General features: G+C 44.5%; 1 protein-coding gene across 1 annotated transcript in view; it reads right to left on the bottom strand.

Annotated features, from left to right (window-relative positions):
- LOC111975077 (transient receptor potential cation channel subfamily M member 3-like) overlaps positions 1 to 20,061 on the bottom strand; it is a 42,335-nt gene continuing 22,274 nt past the window's right edge. The window contains exons 11-22 of the mRNA XM_070446872.1: positions 16,591 to 16,730; positions 16,362 to 16,439; positions 16,245 to 16,250; positions 16,009 to 16,059; positions 15,725 to 15,738; positions 13,594 to 13,762; positions 12,901 to 13,152; positions 12,147 to 12,321; positions 8,860 to 9,010; positions 7,030 to 7,223; positions 6,809 to 6,941; positions 1 to 6,656 (exon numbers count right to left, since the gene is read on the bottom strand). Coding sequence (XP_070302973.1) covers positions 5,105 to 6,656; positions 6,809 to 6,941; positions 7,030 to 7,223; positions 8,860 to 9,010; positions 12,147 to 12,321; positions 12,901 to 13,152; positions 13,594 to 13,762; positions 15,725 to 15,738; positions 16,009 to 16,059; positions 16,245 to 16,250; positions 16,362 to 16,439; positions 16,591 to 16,730 — 2,915 coding nt within the window. The 3' untranslated portion in view covers positions 1 to 5,104. The remainder of the gene's footprint in view (positions 6,657 to 6,808; positions 6,942 to 7,029; positions 7,224 to 8,859; positions 9,011 to 12,146; positions 12,322 to 12,900; positions 13,153 to 13,593; positions 13,763 to 15,724; positions 15,739 to 16,008; positions 16,060 to 16,244; positions 16,251 to 16,361; positions 16,440 to 16,590; positions 16,731 to 20,061) is intronic.

Below are 20,061 nucleotides of genomic sequence, written 5' to 3'. Positions count from 1 at the left end.
TGGTTATGCATTCATGTGTTTATTTAATAATGCATGCCAGACATGATCCTATTCATATTGAAGAATACAGATTTGCATTTGCATCCAAATACTCACCACTGTGACACAATTTATAATCTCTCTATCTCGCACTCTCTCTCTTTCATCAATTTCACAGAATGTATTTTTGTACATCATCAGTGGAAGAGCTGCATGCATTAAAGGACACTAAATAAAGTGAGACTGCTGGAAGATAAGTCCCCTCAAGTAAAACTACAATATCAGCATTATTGCAGAAAACATGTGCTTGGACCCCTCTTTAGCATACGAGTAGCCTACTCACCAACAGACTGAGGGGAAATAAAAACCTATTTGAATTATAACCATAGTCTATGATTCACAAAGCTGTATGCTACAGTATAGGAAAATATTTAAAAAATACTGTACATTAGGTTTTGTTGGATCACATTGGCACAATTCTCAGTATTAGGCTACTGTCATTTCTGTGTCAGAGTCCTCAGACATACATAGACCTCCCTTTTATTATATATATTGATATATTGTACAACAGCCACAGCAACATATACAAAACATTTACACATGAGTTAGAAGTGCTATGGACATGTTTGTCCTTGCATGTCCCTCTCCATAACGAAAATAAAAAGATCTCTTATGTCCCCTGGAGGGCTGACAGCCCATTCACTGAGGTTAGTTAAAGGACCCAGGACCCAAATCAGTGCCTGGACAAAAAGCCAAGGAGTAACCAAACTATCACCTTATCTCTCCTCTATTGTCACCTAATGTTCCTTCAATGAGCGTGTTGAATGAGATGTTCAGACATCTTTTTAAAAGTTTGTTAACTTATTTTAAAGCTTATTTTTCGACTACACATTTGAAAAAGTGATCTATCCCATGTATTGTGAGACAAAACCCCACCAACAACTAACAACAGGACTGTCCAACATTGTGTGGGTATTTATTTATTTTTCATGACTGTACTTTACTGCACCCTGCACCTGAAAGTTGGATGTGCTTACACTAGTTTTCAACAAAACTCCAAGCCCAGCAAACTATTCTTCACACTTTGTGATCGTATTAAAGCTCATAGTTGGTTTTAACTTTGACTCCTGTGTCCACAAAATGGATGGTAGGGTTGGGTTTCATGGAACACAACTGATGTGGGAGTCCCATGAAAATGTGGGTTGAATGCATAAGCACAGTGATTAGTGGAGGCCTGTCTGCTCAAGAGAGATTGAAATATTCCTTATTTTTTGGTTTTCAGCTCATACAACACATTTCCTTCATTTGCTGAGCGTCACTCGCAAATCTACAACCTTACAAGACAAAGAAGCAGCTTAGGAAATGTGTGAAAACACCCTGCAATGGTATTGGACATTGATAAGGAAAATTAAACATTCAGATCAATAGTGAAAATACACAGAGAGCCGCTAGCCCTCCCCCTCAAAAGGCATCAAGTAGTTATCTCTCCTAGTTCTAGCTCCTAGTTCTCTCTCTTAGTTCTTACGCATGTTCTTAGCCATGAAATCAATGCCTTTCTCCAGTGTAAGAAAAAATGCTGTAAACACTTCAGAAATGCATTATCCCAATAGTTGCGAAATACAGGAAAATGATACCATGGGTAAGTAGATTTGTGAGAAGAATTACTAACAAAAGAAATGTGCAGATATATGTAGATGTTTAAGTTATTGTGAATTTCAAATAGTTACTCCAGGCCTGAAAGACACCCTGAGTTTGGTAATGCTTGCAGGGAAGTATTGCATTGAAATATCCAACCTACATTAAAAAATATATATTTGTATTTCTTTTTGACAGCTGCTCATGAACATACAATATAGCAAATTATTAAATACTTTAAATATGATTGTGATGTACAATATAGTAATTTATCACATAATATATTAAGTGAATCATATAATACATACGTTTTTAGTGCTTATAGGTGACACCTTTTATTAATGTTAAAACCTTGTAATAATTCAAAATACTTTAAATTAGACAAAATAGCACTGAAAAGATATAAAGAGTCAGTTTGTATTTCAAACAGCCATTCAATTATTCATTGTAAGCAACAAAATAGTCAAATATAATCAATAAAAACAATTGCAGTGCAATTAAATTGAAGTGATTTAATAATGATCAAATATAAAAAATAACTAATTTGAGAACCTGTGATGTAAATGTTATTCATCATGTTCCATTATTACAAACATGTTGTAACAGGTATTCCACTCCTGTCAGATATTTTTTGTTGTAATAAATTAAGACGGGTTCTCTGCCATTTACATCAACTTGAAAGGTGCCTCTATGTCTCTTAAAATGCATATGATTCATAGAGTTGACTCTTTTGCAAATGTTTCAAATAACTCCATCTTGTGGAATTCAGTTCTCTAACCATTCTCTTCTAGCCTACACATACACATACAGTATTATGTAGTGTTACATGTTGTGCAGACTATTCTCTGCTGTTTTCAGATTATCATTCTAAACGATTACTCTGATTACTCTGGATTACTCTGGTCTGGTGCTTCGATTTGAATAGATTCAATCATGAATGAACGTCCAAACAATGTAGGAAGTATGAATCCAATGATCGTAGTTGACCATGTCTGGCTACCCGAGACTAGCAGGTGTCAGAACCAAGCAACAAAATGCTGCTGCCAGAGGAATGAAAGGAACATGCAATGCCATTACCAGACATGCTTGATGTTTTCTTGCTGAAAAGGCTGATCTTGATGTGTTCTGATTTCAACATTGGTTTACTGTTTGGGATGAAGGACTCCTTAAACAGGGTTACAGCCCCCTCTTGTGCCCAGTTTTGAGTTTTGCACTGAGCAGATTTAATCCAAGGGAAATAATGATGACGCTGGGCCTATCAAACGATCTGTTACATTAGAGGAATTGTTTTGGCTTTCCTTCAGCCATTCCATACACCTTGCTGCCATTAGAGTGCAAGTATGACTATGTGTATGTGTTAACACTTTGTTCATACCTTTACACTGTAGGCCACAATGACACTAAGCCCTGGTGACTGGGTATAGGACAACAAGTAAATAGATAGGCACATGTCTACATTTAATCAAATTTCCCATCTTCCCTGTTAATCAAGCCCTGTAGGTAATCAATTTTACTGCCCTGATTTTGACCTCTGAAATCTATTGAGTCAATGTTACTTGACTGTCAATGTGCATCGATTTTAAACCAGGGACATGCATTATACATAATAGAGCCCTATTATGTCTAGAAATTCAACCTGTACAATGCTCATTGTCTCTATCCATTGATAAAGTCATCACCAGCTGACTGGTGTCCATGTGTTTTACTATAGTCACTACTGCTGTAATTTAGTTCAGCAGACACTTCCTCCCCCCAATGCTCTGACACAGGGCAAAATGTTTAGTGGCCCCCCTCTTGACGGTGGAGATCATTTTAGTCATTTTAGTCATTTTCTACAAATTTTGCCATGGGGCGGAGAGAAAATGTAGCACATTTATAACACATTTCGTGCATTCTACTGATTTTGCCATGGGGCAGCAATAACATTTTACAGTTTTTAAGTACGTTTTCTGCCGTTCTACACATTTTGCCATGGGACGGAGATAAAATGTTGCAATTTTATAACATATTTCATACAATTCTACTCATTTGGCCATGGGGCAGAGATACATTTTTGCAATTTAAAGCAAATTTCCTGCAATTCTACCAATTTTGCCATGATTTATGCAATGTTAATGATATCTGAGTGAGCGTGACTAACAAAATCAATGTGGGCCCGCTGGAGGTCAGGCCCCCTGGGCACGTGCCCAGGGGCCCTGTTTAGATAACTGGCTAGACTAACTTATCAATCTAAAAATTGTTAGCTGACATGGCTAATTGAGTGACTGTCAGTGAATGACAAAACAAGAAAAAAAAACTGATGATGCACAACCAAATTTCGAACTTGCACCTTGTGTATTCTATCTCTCAACAGTAAGTTGAGACCCCAACTGAGTTCCCAGACTGAGTTTTGCGACCGCGTATGCATGCTTGGACAGTCTGGCGGACCAAAGCTTCAAACGTGGCCGTCATTATCCCAACAGAAAGATCAGGAAAAAGTCCTAATCCATAGCCATTGGCTTTATTTGTAATCAATCACCTCCCTCTGAGCACTTCCCACCTCCGTCTTGCTAGCGTCGCACAAGTTTTTTGATTCGGAGACACAACGCCCAGTCGTGAGATTCGCTAAGATCAAAATTGTTTTTGTAGTTTTAATTTTTTTACTACCACATAGGTCAGATTTGAGTCGGTGGTGTTTCAGGCTTATATTTCACCTCATTTGCTCACATTGTATATAGACTTATTTTTCTACTGTATTATTGACTGTATGTTTGTTTTACGTCATGTGTAACTCTGTGTTGTTGTATGTGTCGAACTGCTTTGCTTTATCTTGGCCAGGTCGCAATTGTAAATGAGAACTTGTTCTCAACTTGCCTACCTGGTTAAATAAAGGTGAAATAAAAAATAAATAAAAATATGCGATATGTACAATTACCCTGGGGATGAGGTTACTACTGCTGCTATTGTTGTAGCATGCAGTGCTATTCTGTGGTGAAAAGACAATGCTATTTCAGTGGTGGAAAGACTGCTATTTCAGTGGTGGAAGCACAGAAGTATAGAGTCATATCCATGAGTATGGGCAGTTTAAGGGCAAAGAGGAAACTAGGGAACCTGAGGAAATTTGGGTTGAGGTGACAATTCTGACCTCCAGTCTTATATTGTCAGGTGGCCAAGTTTATTATTTTCTAAAGACTGACTAAACTGTCCTATCAGAGATTTCATTTTTATACTTTCTATTTGGGCTACACTAGTGTTCTGTGACGTGATGCATTGCAGTAACAATGTGTTGACTTGACTAAAAAGATGGTAGACAGACACGGCACATACCCTCCATCACCAAACATACAACAAGAGTCAGCTTCAGGAGGAGGTAAGAACTACCCTAGCTTCATAGCACTTTGTTTTACACTGGTAGGAGCCCTCCCCATGACCCTTGCCTTTACCCCTGGCTGGCCCTATGGTCCTGTATAACAGAGTGTGCCCTGTCCCTGTCCTGTTTTCTTCATCATTGTCACGTGTAGTTGTGTCTACTGTCGAAGCTGCTGAACGCAGAGGGGGTGGTCAGCTTTCTCATGGAGAGGCTGTCTGTCTTGGTGTCGGGCCGTGCCCCAGACTTGCTCCTCAGGAAGGGGTTCCTGGGTCCCCCCAGAACCCCACGGTCTGCACCCCTCTCCATCCTCTCACTGACCGACAGGCTTTTTCTGTGTGAAGGAGGGGCCAATGATGGGTGGGAGGAGTCGTCTGAGGAGCAGCTGTTGGCTCGTTCCAGCCTGGAGAAGGGCGAGCAGAATGGGGTCCCACTCGCCCCTCTTAAGCCCCTCCCCATGCGATGGGGCTCGGGGGCCGGGGCCAGGTCCTCTGGGTCTTCAGGGTCTGACTCTGTGTGGCTGAGCTCGGCCTCGCGCTCTGGGTGGGAGGAACCCAAGTCCGGGGGCTTATTGAAGGGGAATGAGGTGGAGCCTCCGGGGGAGTGGGAGCGCTCTGCGGTGGAGTAAGGGGCGGAGACACACCTGGTGTCTATGCAGTCGGTGATGCTGGTGTACTCAGCCGCTTTGACCTGAACCCCTGCCCCTAAGCCTCCGTAGCAGCCTCGCGGTGTAAACATGAGGCTGTGAGATTTGACCAGCTGAGTCTCTTCTAGGTAGCCCCTGCCGCCAGTGGACAGGTAGCGGCTGCTCTTGGAGCGCTCCAGTGGTCCCGCTGACGGGGGCGGGGAGGGGTCCAGGTCCCAGGTCGGCATGGTGTTATCTGGGAGAAGGTGGGCGGAGCATAGCGACAGGTCTGCAGCCGCGCTGTCCTCGAACACGGCACCACCCTCCGAGTGTCTGTCGCCCAAACCGCTGCCTCCGCTGTAGTCCCTCCCGCTCGACAGCACCGCCTCCATAATCTCAGAGTGGAGCGAAGAGTCGTGCCGGAGGGGAGGGGCCATCCTCAGCGGATCCGAGAAGACCTCGGCTGGCCCCGCCTCCTCGGATGCCGACACATAGATGTCGATGCAGGAAGAGGGGCGGTGCTGCTGGGAGATGGACAGCGTGGCCAGTGGGAGGGGCTTAGACTCCTTGGGGGCGGTACCCGAGGCCACCGACTGTGAGCTATTGGCTCGGTGCAGGCTGAAGGAGCGCTCCTTGAGGAAACGGTCGGCCCTTTCGGCCCTGTCGGCCCCAGCTCGCTCACGACCTCCGCCCACGTAGAAGGAGTGACTGCGTGTGCGCGTGGCCAGGCCGGTGGGGGAGGGCGGAGACATGGAGCCCTCTGCACCCTCATTGAGCCGGTAGGAGTTCCCCTCTTGGCTGTTGAAGCTGCTCTGGCGCAGGATGTAAGCCGCATCTGGGCACTCACCCTGACGCAGCATGTAGGCCGAGTCTGTGCAGTCCGAGGAGGTGCGTGAGCGGGCCTTGTTGACCTCCCCCCGCTCCACCCCCGTGACTCGCTCAAGAGCCACAGCGATCCGACCAATCAGCTCCTCCATCTGGGCCAGCCGTATGTCCACGGTCTGCAGTGATGACTTCATGAAGTGTTCTCTCTCATTCACCTCCTCCAGGCGCATGGCCATGTTCTCCACTCTGAAACGGACAGAGAAAAAGGAGATAAAGAGAGAGAGATAGAGAGAAAATAAGGGAGAGGGGGAGAGAGAGAGAGACATGCAGAGAGATAGAGAGAGTGAGGAGATATGTTGCACTTAAGTATGACAGGATTGTGTTTGCCCATATCTAACCTCTCTGATGTCACTCGGATCCTCTCGTCATTTGAGGAGTTGAAGCGGTCATCCTTCTCGCGGAAGTACTCCTCGATGCACTGCTCCTCAAAGTCATGCACTTTCTTCAGCTCGTCTTCAGTGATGAAGAGCTCTGTGATGGAAGGATGAAGAAAAGCAACATAAAGTGTAAAAGGAAAGAAGGAAGGATACATTTCTAAAGACCTAGGCCATGTACTCACTCAGGCCATAGTCTCTCTCGTCATCGTCGTGCTTCCGCCAGCGACAGCACAGGTGCTTGAGGACCATGGTCATGTGACTGAAGATGATGAGGGGAGGGGGGAGGATGGGCCGCTCGTAGAAGGTCATGATGAGCTGGTACCTCTGGAACTTCCACACCTGGTTGGAGATGGACTTCACCTCAAAGAAGGTGTTGCTATGACAACAGACAGTAACAACCAAAATGTCAAACCAACCCTATGCAGATGGAATATGCACTGAACAAAAATATAAACTCAACATGTAAAACGTTGGTCCCATGTTTAATGAGCTGAAATAAAAGATCACAGAAATGTTCTAGACGCACAAAAATCTTATTTATCTCAAATGTTGTGCACACATTTGTTTACATCCCTGTTACTGAGCATTTCTCATTTGCCAAGATAGTCCATCCACCTGCCTGGTGTGCCATATCAAGAAGCTGGTTAAACAGCATGATCATTACACAGGAGCACCTTGTGCTGGGTACAATAAAATACCTCTCTAAAATGGACAGTTTTGTCACACAACACAATGCCACAGATGTCTCAAGTTTTGAGGGACTGTGCAGTTGGCATGCTGACTGCAGGAATGTCCACCAGAGCTGTTGCCAGATAATTTTATGTTCATTTCTCTACCATAAGCCCCCTCCAACATCGTTTTAGAGACTTTGGCAGTACCTCCAACCGGCCTCACAACCACAGACCACGTGTATGGAGTCGTGTGGGCCAGAGGTTTGCTGATGTCAACGTTGTGAACAGAGTGCCCCATGGTGGCGGTGGGGGTATGGTATGGGCAGGTATAAGCTACGGACAACGAACACAATTGCATTTTATCGGTGGCAATTTGAATGCACAGAGATACTGTGATGAGATCCTGAGGCCCATTGTGAGGCCCATGTTTTTAAGGTATCTGTGACCAACAGATGCATATCTGTATTCCCAGTCATGTGAAATCCCTAGATTAGGACCTAATTAATTAATTTCAATTGACTGATTTCCTGATATGAACTGTAACTGAAATATTTTAGCATGTTGAGTTTATCATTTTGTTCAGTATAGTTTTGAAACACTTACCCCTCTTCCACCCCCCCTCGTATCATCCACTCATCTAACCCGAATGTTCATTCATTCATCCTTCTGTCCACCTATCTACTAGTGATACTACCGTCACCACAACTTCTACCACTACAGCCACTACTACGACTATGCCTGCTACTACTTCTACTACTAAAATCACCAAAATCTTCCTACATTTACATTTGAAAGAAAATGCCAGTAAAACAGAAATGTATTAACAGCATGTTTCTTACACTTCATCTCTTTCTGTACTGGAACTTTCCTCTCATATGCAATTCTTGGTAATTAGTAAAGTAATCACTTGCTAAGCTATATAAAACAAACACGGATCACAGATGGAAATAAGTTAGGTAGCTATCTAACCCTGGTGATATACGAGTATGCTGTGCATGGGCCCTGGTAAACACATCAGTAAACAGAGTGGGTGCGGGAGAGTAAAATAAACCCATCCTATGCACATTTCTGGCCGTGTCCAGAGAGAACAACTTCGAGAGACCCTACCTCCCCGCAATTGTGGAGATCTGACAGGATTGGGCAGGTGTAAGCAATGTGGTGAAAATTCCTCCTGGCCTAAACCTATCAATTTGCTTAAACCTATAAAATCCTCTCAGATCTCCACAAGTGTCTGGAGGGTAAGGGCTAGGGGTGGTCTCTGGACAAGGCCCTGGTATGTATAACTGAGTGGGCGTAAGGAGAGTGTAGGTCTACAGAGCGAGAGAGAGAGAAAGAACGTACTTGAAAACAGCGATGAGCAGGTTGACCAACAGGATGTTGGCCACCAGAAGGTAGCAGGCCATGATGGCAGGAACGATCCAGGCTCCCGTCTTACAGGGTGGCAGAGCCACAACATGCCCGTCCTCTGTGGTGATATTCTGGCCACATGGAGCTACGCACAATGACACAACCACAGGGTCAGGATGACACACAAGGTGTCACAGATTGAGTCACAAGACAAATTCTCTTAAAGCTACCCCATTTACTTTGTCATATGACAAAACAAAAGAGTAGCCAGCCTAAAGAGAGTTTATCCGACAAACATTATTAATAAAGGCAAACATATTGTAAAGGCCAGTTGTGTGTCAAAACAAATTAACATACAGACAACGACTAGACAAGCAAGCCAACATAAGACGAACACAAAATCAAATGAAAGAAAGATAACATACAGTACATACAAGCAAACCCAGGCAATCACACCAAATAGACAATCACTACGCTGACATCTATAATAAACAAACCAACAAATAAACAGAACAACAAATACTTCAAGTTTAGCAAACAAACAAGAGGCATAATATACTGAATATATGCATCTTTTTTGTAGGGGATAGGAAGGAGTGAGCTCTAGAATGGAAAGGTGTTATGTGCTGAAATGTGTATCTCACAATATATTCTAAAATATATTGTCAATAACTTGCATTCCCAATACATTTAAACATGGCATGATGTTTAAAATATATTGTCACATATGCGTGCCATAGCCTAGCTGAATAATGACTATACTACAGATCAATTGAAATGTATTTAAGATACATCATATGTTTTTTCCATCAGTGATGGTTCAGTTGCTGTGGCTTATAATGGGGACACTCAGCACTTTCACTTTGGATGCCTCATCTGTTTGTTTGCCTATGAATCATTATATTCATACTCATCTCTGGATTTCAATTGATCACACAAGGCAGCCCAAAGGTAGAGAACTGAAGTAATTTCTATCTCTCTATCTCAACATTTTACACTCAAAGAAATTGGGTTAAAAACTCTGACAACTGAACCACGTGAAAAAACAGATTGCAGATGATGACAGGGTATGATATGTTCATGTTTGTGTGTGTGATTGTGTGGTGTGTGTGTGTGTGTTGTGTGTGTGTGGTGTGTGTGTGTGTGTGTGGTGTGTGTGTGTGTGTGTGTGTGGTGTGTTGTGTGTGTGTTTGTGTGTGTGTGTGTGTGTGTGTGTGTGGTGTGTTGTGTGTATACGAATCTGCACGTGTTGTGTGTGTGTGTTTGTGTTGTTGGTTGTATTGCAAGTGTGCACAAGTATTTGCGCATCCATTTTTGTGAGTTTGTGTGTCTAGATGCCATTGTAGTGATGTTACAATCATGTTCTAGTGATAGCAGAGCTGGCGTTGGGGATGGCAATAATGACTGGGTTTACCTGGCAGGCGCTTACTTTTTCCAAAATCAAACAAAATCAGTGAAAATGTCGAAGTAGCATGTCTGTAACACATCCTTAGTTCCCTTTCAGATTTAGTAATGTCACCTCAATAACAATAAATAAACCAATAAACCCAATCAAGAGTGCTACTGCAATGAAAACACAGTTATTAGACCTGCTCAGTATGTCGTGCTGATGCTTAAACCATAGAAATGGTAAGGTAGGACGACGGCCTTCTATCTTTGCCAATTGATAGTTTCTGCGCAGCATGGGGCATCACCCTGAGGGCTATCTCATAGAGACAGATAGAGGACTCATCTTTAATATTGGGCCATTATAGCTTCTGTGACGCATGGGCATCACCACTGAGGGCTTATCTCATAGAGACAGATAGGAGGACTCATCTTTATATCTGGGCCATTATAGCTTCTGTGACAGATGGGCATCACCACTGAGGGCTATCTCATAGAGAACAGATAGAGGACTCATCTTTATATCTTGGGCCATTATAGCTTTGTGACAGCATGGCATACCACTAAGGCCTATCTCATAGAGACAGATAGAGGACTCATATTTATATCTGGGCCATTATAGCTTCTGTGACAGCATGGGCATCACCACTGAGGGCTATCTCATAGAGACAGATAGAGGACTCATCTTTATATCTGGGCCATTATAGCTTCTGTGACAGCATAGCCATCACCACTGAGGGCTATCTCCATCTCGTCTACTTCTATGAGTTCATTGACGGTCCATAAAAAAACTGAAAAGGTGCTTACTGCCACCTACTGTGCAGCAGTGTATATAATCTGAACAAGCATAAAGCGAAGGTTGGTGATTTACTGCCAGCTGAAGTGTATAATTCAATGCCTGATCCCTCCTGCTGACCGGTATGGAATTCTTCCCTCCACAACCCATAGACAGTCCCACACAGTTGACTACATTAAAATGGTGAAAACCTTCAATGGCACTGTCCATGCTAAAACAGGCTTTGTGGAAAGTGTACCCTCTATCCATCTCTATGTGCATATCTGACTCAATAGCAGCCCCTAGATGAGGGTGCAGTGATGGTATGGCAGTGAGGCTGGAATGGTGTAGGGAGGGGACGGGACGAGGGTGGGTCTAATTATCGATTTACTGGCATTCTGATTGAACATAGCAATGTTGGTATGGACCATTATTACGCCAGGTTCCATGAGCTCGAAACTGATTTTCGATCATCCAGAGTTTTGAATTCAGCCTGTGCTTTAGCTTCCTACTATGCACATCTGAAACAAAGAATGACAGCATTATTTCAGATCTCCAGCTTTGGGCTAGTCCTTCCATTCTATACACTCACGCACACACACGCACTCCCTCAAAACAGATGGTGCATTCAGAGAGCAATCATGTTCCTTATTTGAGTCGATTACTAAATGACTAAGAAATGTTACCTGCTGTTAGACATCACCTGACCTCATCACTAAGATAAGGTGAGCTGTTAGTGATCTGTCCTCTGCTATTGTCAGAAAATATAATATGGGTATTTTTTACTGCAATTTAAAATTTGCATGACCAGCGTGAATAAGAACCAATCCGGCCACCAATGTCTTTCGTTGAACTAATATAGTTCCCCCTGAAACCAGGGGAAATATTTATATATATATATATATATATATATATATATATATATATGAAACCAGGGGGAACTGAGAGGTTCCAAGTGCATGGCATTTCAGCACCTGGATGACTTCAGCTAGTCTGCTGAGTGTGTGTGTATGTGTTGGAGGGGCAGGTAGCCTTACACTCCGAGCTCGACTCTACACCACTCCACCACCCTTTCCCCCTCACTCCCTCCCCCCACATCCACCACCCCTTGTGGGCTTACGGTCGATCTGATCAGCGAACACCTCTCCATAGATCATCCAGTAAGGCATGAAGAAGATGTTCCGAGCCAGCATCCAGGATGGGTCCTCATTGGGATTCAGGATGGCCTGCCTGGCCACTCCGAAACTCATCAACACTACCAGCATGATGATCACAAAGTACATCATGTCAATCATCTGAGAGAGAGAAGGAGTGGGAGGGAGGAGAAAGAGGGTGACAAAAAGGGAGACAGGGAGAATGTTGGAACCTGATAATACTCATTCATCTTCATAGAATTCCCATTAAGTGAGCAATTAAGTAGAACATTAGACACCAACCGACCGACAGACAGACAGACAGACAGACAGACAGACAGACAGACAGACAGACAGACAGACAGACAGACAGACAGACAGACAGACAGACACAGACAGACAGACAGAGAAAGACTGACGTCCAGACAGGCAGACAGACAGACAGAGAGAAAGACTGACTGACAGACAGGCAGACATACAGACAGAGAGAAAGACTGACTGACGGACAGGCAGGCAGACATACAGACAGTGAGACAGACGGACAGACAGGCAGACTGAAAGATAGGTTGCAACCAAATTCTCTACCCTTCTCCCGAAAGCTGCATTTGCACACTCCACATCATGGAATTCAAAGCATTGGACTGGTGTAAGCATTGGTTGGAGGGATTTTCTGCCATTGTTAAATCCATGACTGGGAGTGTGCAAGTGCACCCTGCCAGTGACAGACTCCGCCCCACTCACCATCTTGCCGATCATCATGACATAGGGGCCCAGGTATTTGTTGACGCCAAAGATGTCGAGCAGCCGGATGTACCAATAGATGATGTTAACGCAGTAGATGACCCGGCCGTAACTCATGAGGGGCGGCTCCTGGAGGCGGAGCACCATGCCCACAGAGAAGATGAGGATGGCCATGAGGTCCGTGATGTTCCAGTACTCCTGGAGCCACACCTTTACCTTCTGCAACAGCTTCCCCGGCTCCGACATCAGAATCTGGGGGAGGTAGACAAGGAGGGAGGGATGGAGGGAGAGAGAACGGGAGAGAGAGGGAAAGAGAAAGAGAGCCGTGCTGGCCTATAAAAGGTCACTGAAGAATTTGTTCTACATAAATAGGTACAGGTTTGGAAATGATGACGAATGCAAATATATGTTGTTTTAGGAGGATGACAGAGTGCAGGGCTCTTAGTAGGATCATTTCATATGGTCACTGGAATTTAGCTCCTGTACTTTATTTGATCTTGCTTTTGAAAATCTGTGTTGATTGACTAGAATGACACACTTCATAACGTGCAACCCACCCACCTCTCTAACATGTGTCTGTGTTATAGACCTGCGTATGCTTGACTGTATTGAAATATCCATGAGAAATCCTGGAGTTGTATTGAGAAATCCTGGAGTTGAACCATCTCTTTGTAAATGTGTGTACTGCCCTACCTCTCTCATCTTCTCGATGCCATTGGTGAAGATGTAAGCGATGACTATCCACTCCTGCGGTGAGGGCCACAGGTCCATCTTCACCAGCACAATATAGTTGAACAGCATCAGGTACGCCACATAGGCCATCTGGGGACAAACACACAGTGTGCCGGAGCATGTGAAGAGTCTTCAGTGTGCAGAGGGTCTTACAGATGACATAAGGTGTGGGTCATAAGTGGGTCTTAAGTAGTCTTAGAGGGCATTCAAATTGTTTTAGCACAGAAAAGTTAGGTCTCACCGCGGTATACGCAGAACAAGTGATAGTTTGTCAAAAACTAACTGCACAGAATCGCAGCAAACCTTCAGGGTCTCATCAAAATCTGGAGGCGATTCACGTAATGTAGTGACCTCATGAAGCCTGATTTATGAACTAAGCTAGTTTGAATCCCTTTCCCCAGCCTAAAAAGTGTACTACTGAACTGCAGTGAGGTAAAAAGTACAATGCAGTGTGAGAAGACTGTGTTCATATTCATTTTCATGGCTGCTTTGTAGATAAGACAACTACTGCAGGAGAGGTAATATGACAGAGGATAGTTTGGAATGCAAAGCAGATCATGATGATTCCCTGACCAAGTATCAAATCAAATCAAACTTTATTTGTCACATGCGCCGAATACAACAAGTGTAGACTTGACCATGAAATGCTTACTTACAAGCTCTTAACCAATAGTGCAGTTCAAGAACAGTTAAGAAAATATTTACCAAGTAGACTAAAATAAAAGGTAATAATAAAAAGTAACACAATAAGAATAACAATAACAAGGCTATATACAGGGGGCACCGGTACCGAGTCAGTGTGCAGTGGTACAGGCTAGTTGAGGTAATCTGTACATGTAGGTGGGGGCGAAGTGACTACGCATAGGTAACAAACAAACAGCGAGTAGCAGCAGTGTACAAGAGGGAGGGGGGGTCAACGTAAATTGTCCGGTGGCGATTTTATTAATTGTTCAGCAGTCTTATGGCTTGGGGGTAGAAGCTGTTGAGGAGCCTTTTGGTCCTAGACTTGGCTCTCCGGTACCGCTTGCCGTGCGGTAGCAGAGAAAACAGTCTATAACTTGGGTGACTGGAGTCTCTGACACTGGGCTTTCCACTGACACCGCCTATTATATAGGTCCTGGATGGCAGAAAGCTTGGCCCCAGTGAGGCTGTTTACCTTCGCTTCCTTGGGCACAGGGACTATGGTGGTCTGCTTGAAACATGTAGGTATTACAGACTCAGTCAGAGAGAGGCTGAAAATGTCAGTGAAGACACATACTGTAACAGTTGGTCCGCGCATACTTTGAGTACACGTCCTGGTAATCCGTCTGGCCCAGCAGCTTTGTGAATGTTGACCTGTTTAAAAGTTTTGTTCACCTCGGCTACGGAGAGCGTTATCACACAGTCATCCAGAACAACTGGTGCTTTCGTGCATGCATCAGTGTTGCTTGCCTCGAAGCGAGCGTAAAAGGCATTTAGCTCGTCTGGTAGACTCTCGTCACTGGGCAGCTCGCGTCTGGGTTTCCCTTTGTAGTACGTAATAGTTTTCAAGCCCTGCCACATCCGACGAGCGTCAGAGCCGGTGTAGTAGGATTCAATCTTAATCCTGTATTGACGCTTTGCTTGTTTGATGGTTCATCTGAGGGCATAGCGGGATTTCTTAAAAGTGTCCGGATTAGTCTCCCGCTCCTTGAAAGCAGCAGCTCTAGCCTTTAGCTCGATGCGGATGTTGCCTGAAATCCATGGCTTCTGGTTGGGGTATGTACGTACAGTCACTGTGGGGACGATTTCACCGATGCTCTTATTGATGAAGCCAAAGACTGATGTGGTGTACTCCTCAATGCCATTGGATGAATCCCGGAACATATTCCAGTCCAAAACGGTCCTGTAGTGTAGCATCCGCGTCATCTGACCACTTCCGTATATATCTGTTCCTAAAATGAATCCATTCATTTGATATGGGTTTTTCTGACCCATACAGTTATAGGGAGGGAGAGAACGGCTTTACTTTGAGTGTTTTTTATCTCAGCGAATAAGAGATGATGCTCCCTGTTGGGGAGGGCTTGGGATGTTTTCATTGGACATTGACACAGACACAGATATAGACACAGACACTTCACACAGACACTGCACACAGACACAGATATAGACACAGACACAGACACTTCACACAGACACAGACACAGACACTGCACACAGACACATACACTGCACTCAGACACTTCACACAGACACTGACACAGACACTGCACTCAGACACAGACACTACAAACAGACACATACACTGCACTCAGACACTTCACACAGACACTGCCACAGACACAGACACTGCACACAGACACTGACACTACACACAGACACATACACGGCACTCAGACACTTCACACAGACACTGACACTGACACTGCACACAGACACAGACACTGCACACAGACACTGACACTGACACTGCACACAGACACAGACATGCACACACACAAGACACACGGGACACTGAACCACTGGGCACACAGACACATGACACTGCACACAGACACTGCACACAGACACTGAACAGACACATACATGCACGCAGACACTGACACAGACACTGACACACAGACCACTACACTGCACACAGACAATGCACTGACCAGACACTGCACACAGACACAGATACAGACATGACACAGACACTGAACAAGCGACAGACAATGCACACGATACAGCCACTGCCCACAGACACATGCAGTGACACAGACACTGCACACAGGCACAGACACTGCACACAGGCACAGGCACAGACATCGCACAAGAGACCTGTACACAGCCACTGACACAGACAGACACTGGCAACAGACACATACACAGACACAGACACAGAAAGAGACACGCTGTGTCACACACTGCATCTATCTACTGGGTTCTCTGTTAAAAAACATTCTAATTCCCCAAAAATGTTATGGTTCTAGGTAGCAACAAGCCTGACAGCAGACTCACTGTGTGAAACCAGAACTTGACCGATGGGGGCGTGTGTAAACTCGTAGATCTTCCGGCCCATGGGATGAGCCGGTGTCTATTCTGGACCTCCCCCACGCCCTTCTTACGAGACGCCTCCGTGCTTACCTTCCCAGCATGGCCTGGTGCTCACACAGAGAGACAGAGAGAGGAGAGAGAGAGATAGGGATGGAGGGAGGGAGGGAGGGAGGGAGGGAGGGAGGGAGGGAGGGAGGGAGGAGGGAGGAGGGGAGGGAGGGAGGGAGGGAGGGAGGGAGGGAGGGAGGGAGGGAGGGAGAGATAAAAAATACAGGAGAGAGGGAGGAAATCATGAAAGAGCATTAGAGCTGTTCATATACATAGTTGCATGAGCAGTAGCAAGCAGAGACAAACTCATTCTGAATGCGTCATGTTAGCGGCATTAAGTGCTGGTGTGGATGATGACACACATGACGCAGACAAACACTTATGGATTGAGTCTCGGATGACAGTGACGGACAGTAGAGAGAGAGCTCGAAAGAGAGAGAGGGATAGAAAAGAAGAGAGAGAGAGAGAAAAGAAGAGAGAAAATGAGAGAGAGAGATAGAAAAGGATAGAGAGAGATAGAGGACAGATAGGAGAAAGAAATATGTCTGAGGTCCATTCCTAGGACAAATCCCAGAGGTTATGATCATGGATGCCCAAACTACACCACACCGTTGGGGAGTCAGCGAATGGTATTGTATTGTATTGCATGTCAAGGGATAAGGGAGAGACACCCTGCGGTGTGAAAATCACACTGCCATGCCTACATGCTTATTTTAACTGCATATGGACTGGGAGAGTTGGCGATTACAGTGTGTTTTTGGAGGCATCTGAGGCTGACTTGCAAAACAATCCCCCCCTGGGTGTATTGTAGCCTAGTATATATTTGTATGAATCTGTCTGATTCATATAGTTTGTGTTCTGGGCTGCATTTGAAAAATCAGAAACCAGCAGCCCACAATGGCAAGAGGAAGAGCTCATGACAGATATAATCCTTTGAGTGTTTTGGGAAGACTCTCATCAGCATTCTCATAAGCTCCTGTTGCCAGTGAGTTTTGGTGCCGGCTGGCTGACTGAATGCAGATGACAATATGTATCACAATGTCTATGTAGATGGACCGAGTCACCAATTGCCTGTTCTGTATTGAGAGAGAGTGTTCAAACAGTCAGGCGGTGTTTGAAATGGAACCCTACCTCCTATATAGTGCACTATTTTTGACTAAAGCTCTATGGGCCGTGGTCAAACGTAGTGCACTATACAGGGGATAGGGGTCCATTTCGGACACAGCCACAGATTGTGCATCTGCATAGACCAGGCAGATAGGCAGGCAGGCACAGCTATGTAACCTGAGCAGCTGAAGCTGCTGCCATAGATCAGATGAGAGACACCCTCTGTTAGCAGCATGCGGAGTGATGCGCTGTTGCCAGTGCCACAGGGGAGAGTGAGGGGCAGCAGTCGCATACGATACTGTACCTCTAGTAAGACCTTAACTAGGAGAGAAACAGAACAGAGGAAGAGAGAGATGGGGGGGAGATAGAGAGAGGTGGAAAGACAGAGCGAGTGAAAGAGAGGGAAAGACAGGAAAAGCGTGAAAGAGGAGGGAAAGCGAGAGGTGGAAGAGGGACATCCACAAGGAGCCGAGCGAGGCAAACAGACTGAGACGTTACAACTCCACAACCACGTCTTCGCCGACACGACAGGAAACGAGAAGCAGGATGACAGGTAGGTTTTGGGGAGGGGCATTCTTACTACCCCTTCGGTTGGTCAGAATAGGGACAAGGCTTGGATGGGTGTGTAGGGACAATAATAATAGTGTGTGTTTGTTAACTGTGGGCCTATTTGCTGGCTAAGGGTGCATCCGAAATGGCACCCTATTTCCTACAGGGAATACTAATAGGCTGCCTATTTCCTATAGGGAATACTAATAGGCTGCCTATTTCCTATAGGGAATACTAATAGGCTGCCTATTTCCTATAGCGCTATTAGTTATTCCCTGTAAGGAAATAGGCAGCCTATTAGTATTCCCTATAGGAAATAGGCAGCCTATTAGTATTCCCTATAGGAAATAGGCAGCCTATTAGTATTCCCTATAGGAAATAGGCAGCCTATTAGTATTCCCTATAGGAAATGGCAGCCTATTAGTATTCCCTATAGGAAATAGGCAGCCTATTAGTATTCCTATAGGAAAATAGGCAGCCTATTAGTATTCCCTATAGGAAATAGGCAGCCTATTAGTATTCCTGTAGGAAATAGGCAGCCTATTAGTATTCCCTATAGGAAATAGGCAGCCTATTAGTATTCCCTGTAGGAATAGGCAGCTATTAGTATTCCCTATAGGAAATAGGCAGCCTATTAGTATTCCTATAGGAAATAGGCAGCCTATTAGTATTCCCTATAGGAATAGGCAGCTATTAGTATTCCCTGTAGGAAATAGGCAGCCTATTAGTATTCCCTATAGGAAATAGGCAGCCTATTAGTATTCCCTGTGGAAATAGGCAGCCTATAGTATTCCCTGTAGGAAATGGCAGCCTATTAGTATTCCCTATAGGAAATAGGCAGCCTATTAGTATTCCCTGTAAAAATAGGCAGCCTATTAATATTCCCTGTGGAAATAGGCAGCCTATTAGTATTCCCTGTAGGAAATAGGCAGCCTATTAGTATTCCCTGTAGGAAATAGGCAGCCTATTAGTATTCCCTGTAGGAAATAGGCAGCCTATTAGTATTCCTATAGGAAATAGGCAGCCTATTAGTATTCCCTGTGGAAATAGGCAGCCTATTAGTATTCCCTATAGGAAATAGGCAGCCTATTAGTATTCCCTTAGAAATAGGCAGCTATAGTATTCCATATAGGAAATAGGCAGCCTATTAGTATTCCCTATAGGAAATAGGAGCCTATTAGTATTCCCTATAGGAAATAGGCAGCCTATTAGTATTCCCTTAGGAAATAGGCAGCCTATTAGTATTCCCTATAGGAAATAGGCAGCCTATTAGTATTCCTATGGAAATAGGCAGCCTATTAGTATTCCCTGTAGGAAATAGGCAGCCTATTAGTATTCCCTGTAGGAAATAGGCAGCCTATTAGTATTCCCTGTGGAAATAAGGCAGCCTATTAGTATTCCCTGTAGGAAATGGCAGCCTATTAGTATTCCTGTAGGAAATAGGCAGCCTATTAGTATTCCCTGTAGGAAATAGGCAGCCTATTAGTATTCCCTATAGGAAATAGGCAGCCTATTAGTATTCCCTGTAGGAAATAGGCAGCTATTAGTATTCCCTGTAAGGAAATAGGCAGCCTATTAGTATTCCCTGTAGGAAATAGGCAGCCTATTAGTATTCCCTATAGGAAATAGGCAGCCTATTAGTATTCCCTGTAGGAAATAGGCAGCCTATTAGTATTCCCTGTAGGAATAGGCTGCCTATTAGTATTCCCTGCTAGGAAATGGCAGGAACTA

Source organism: Salvelinus sp. IW2-2015, linkage group LG15 (assembly GCF_002910315.2).
Source record: "Salvelinus sp. IW2-2015 linkage group LG15, ASM291031v2, whole genome shotgun sequence".
Lineage (NCBI taxonomy): Eukaryota > Metazoa > Chordata > Actinopteri > Salmoniformes > Salmonidae > Salvelinus > Salvelinus sp. IW2-2015.
Note: the sequence above shows the minus strand (reverse complement) of the source record. Positions and strands in the feature narration are given on the sequence as shown.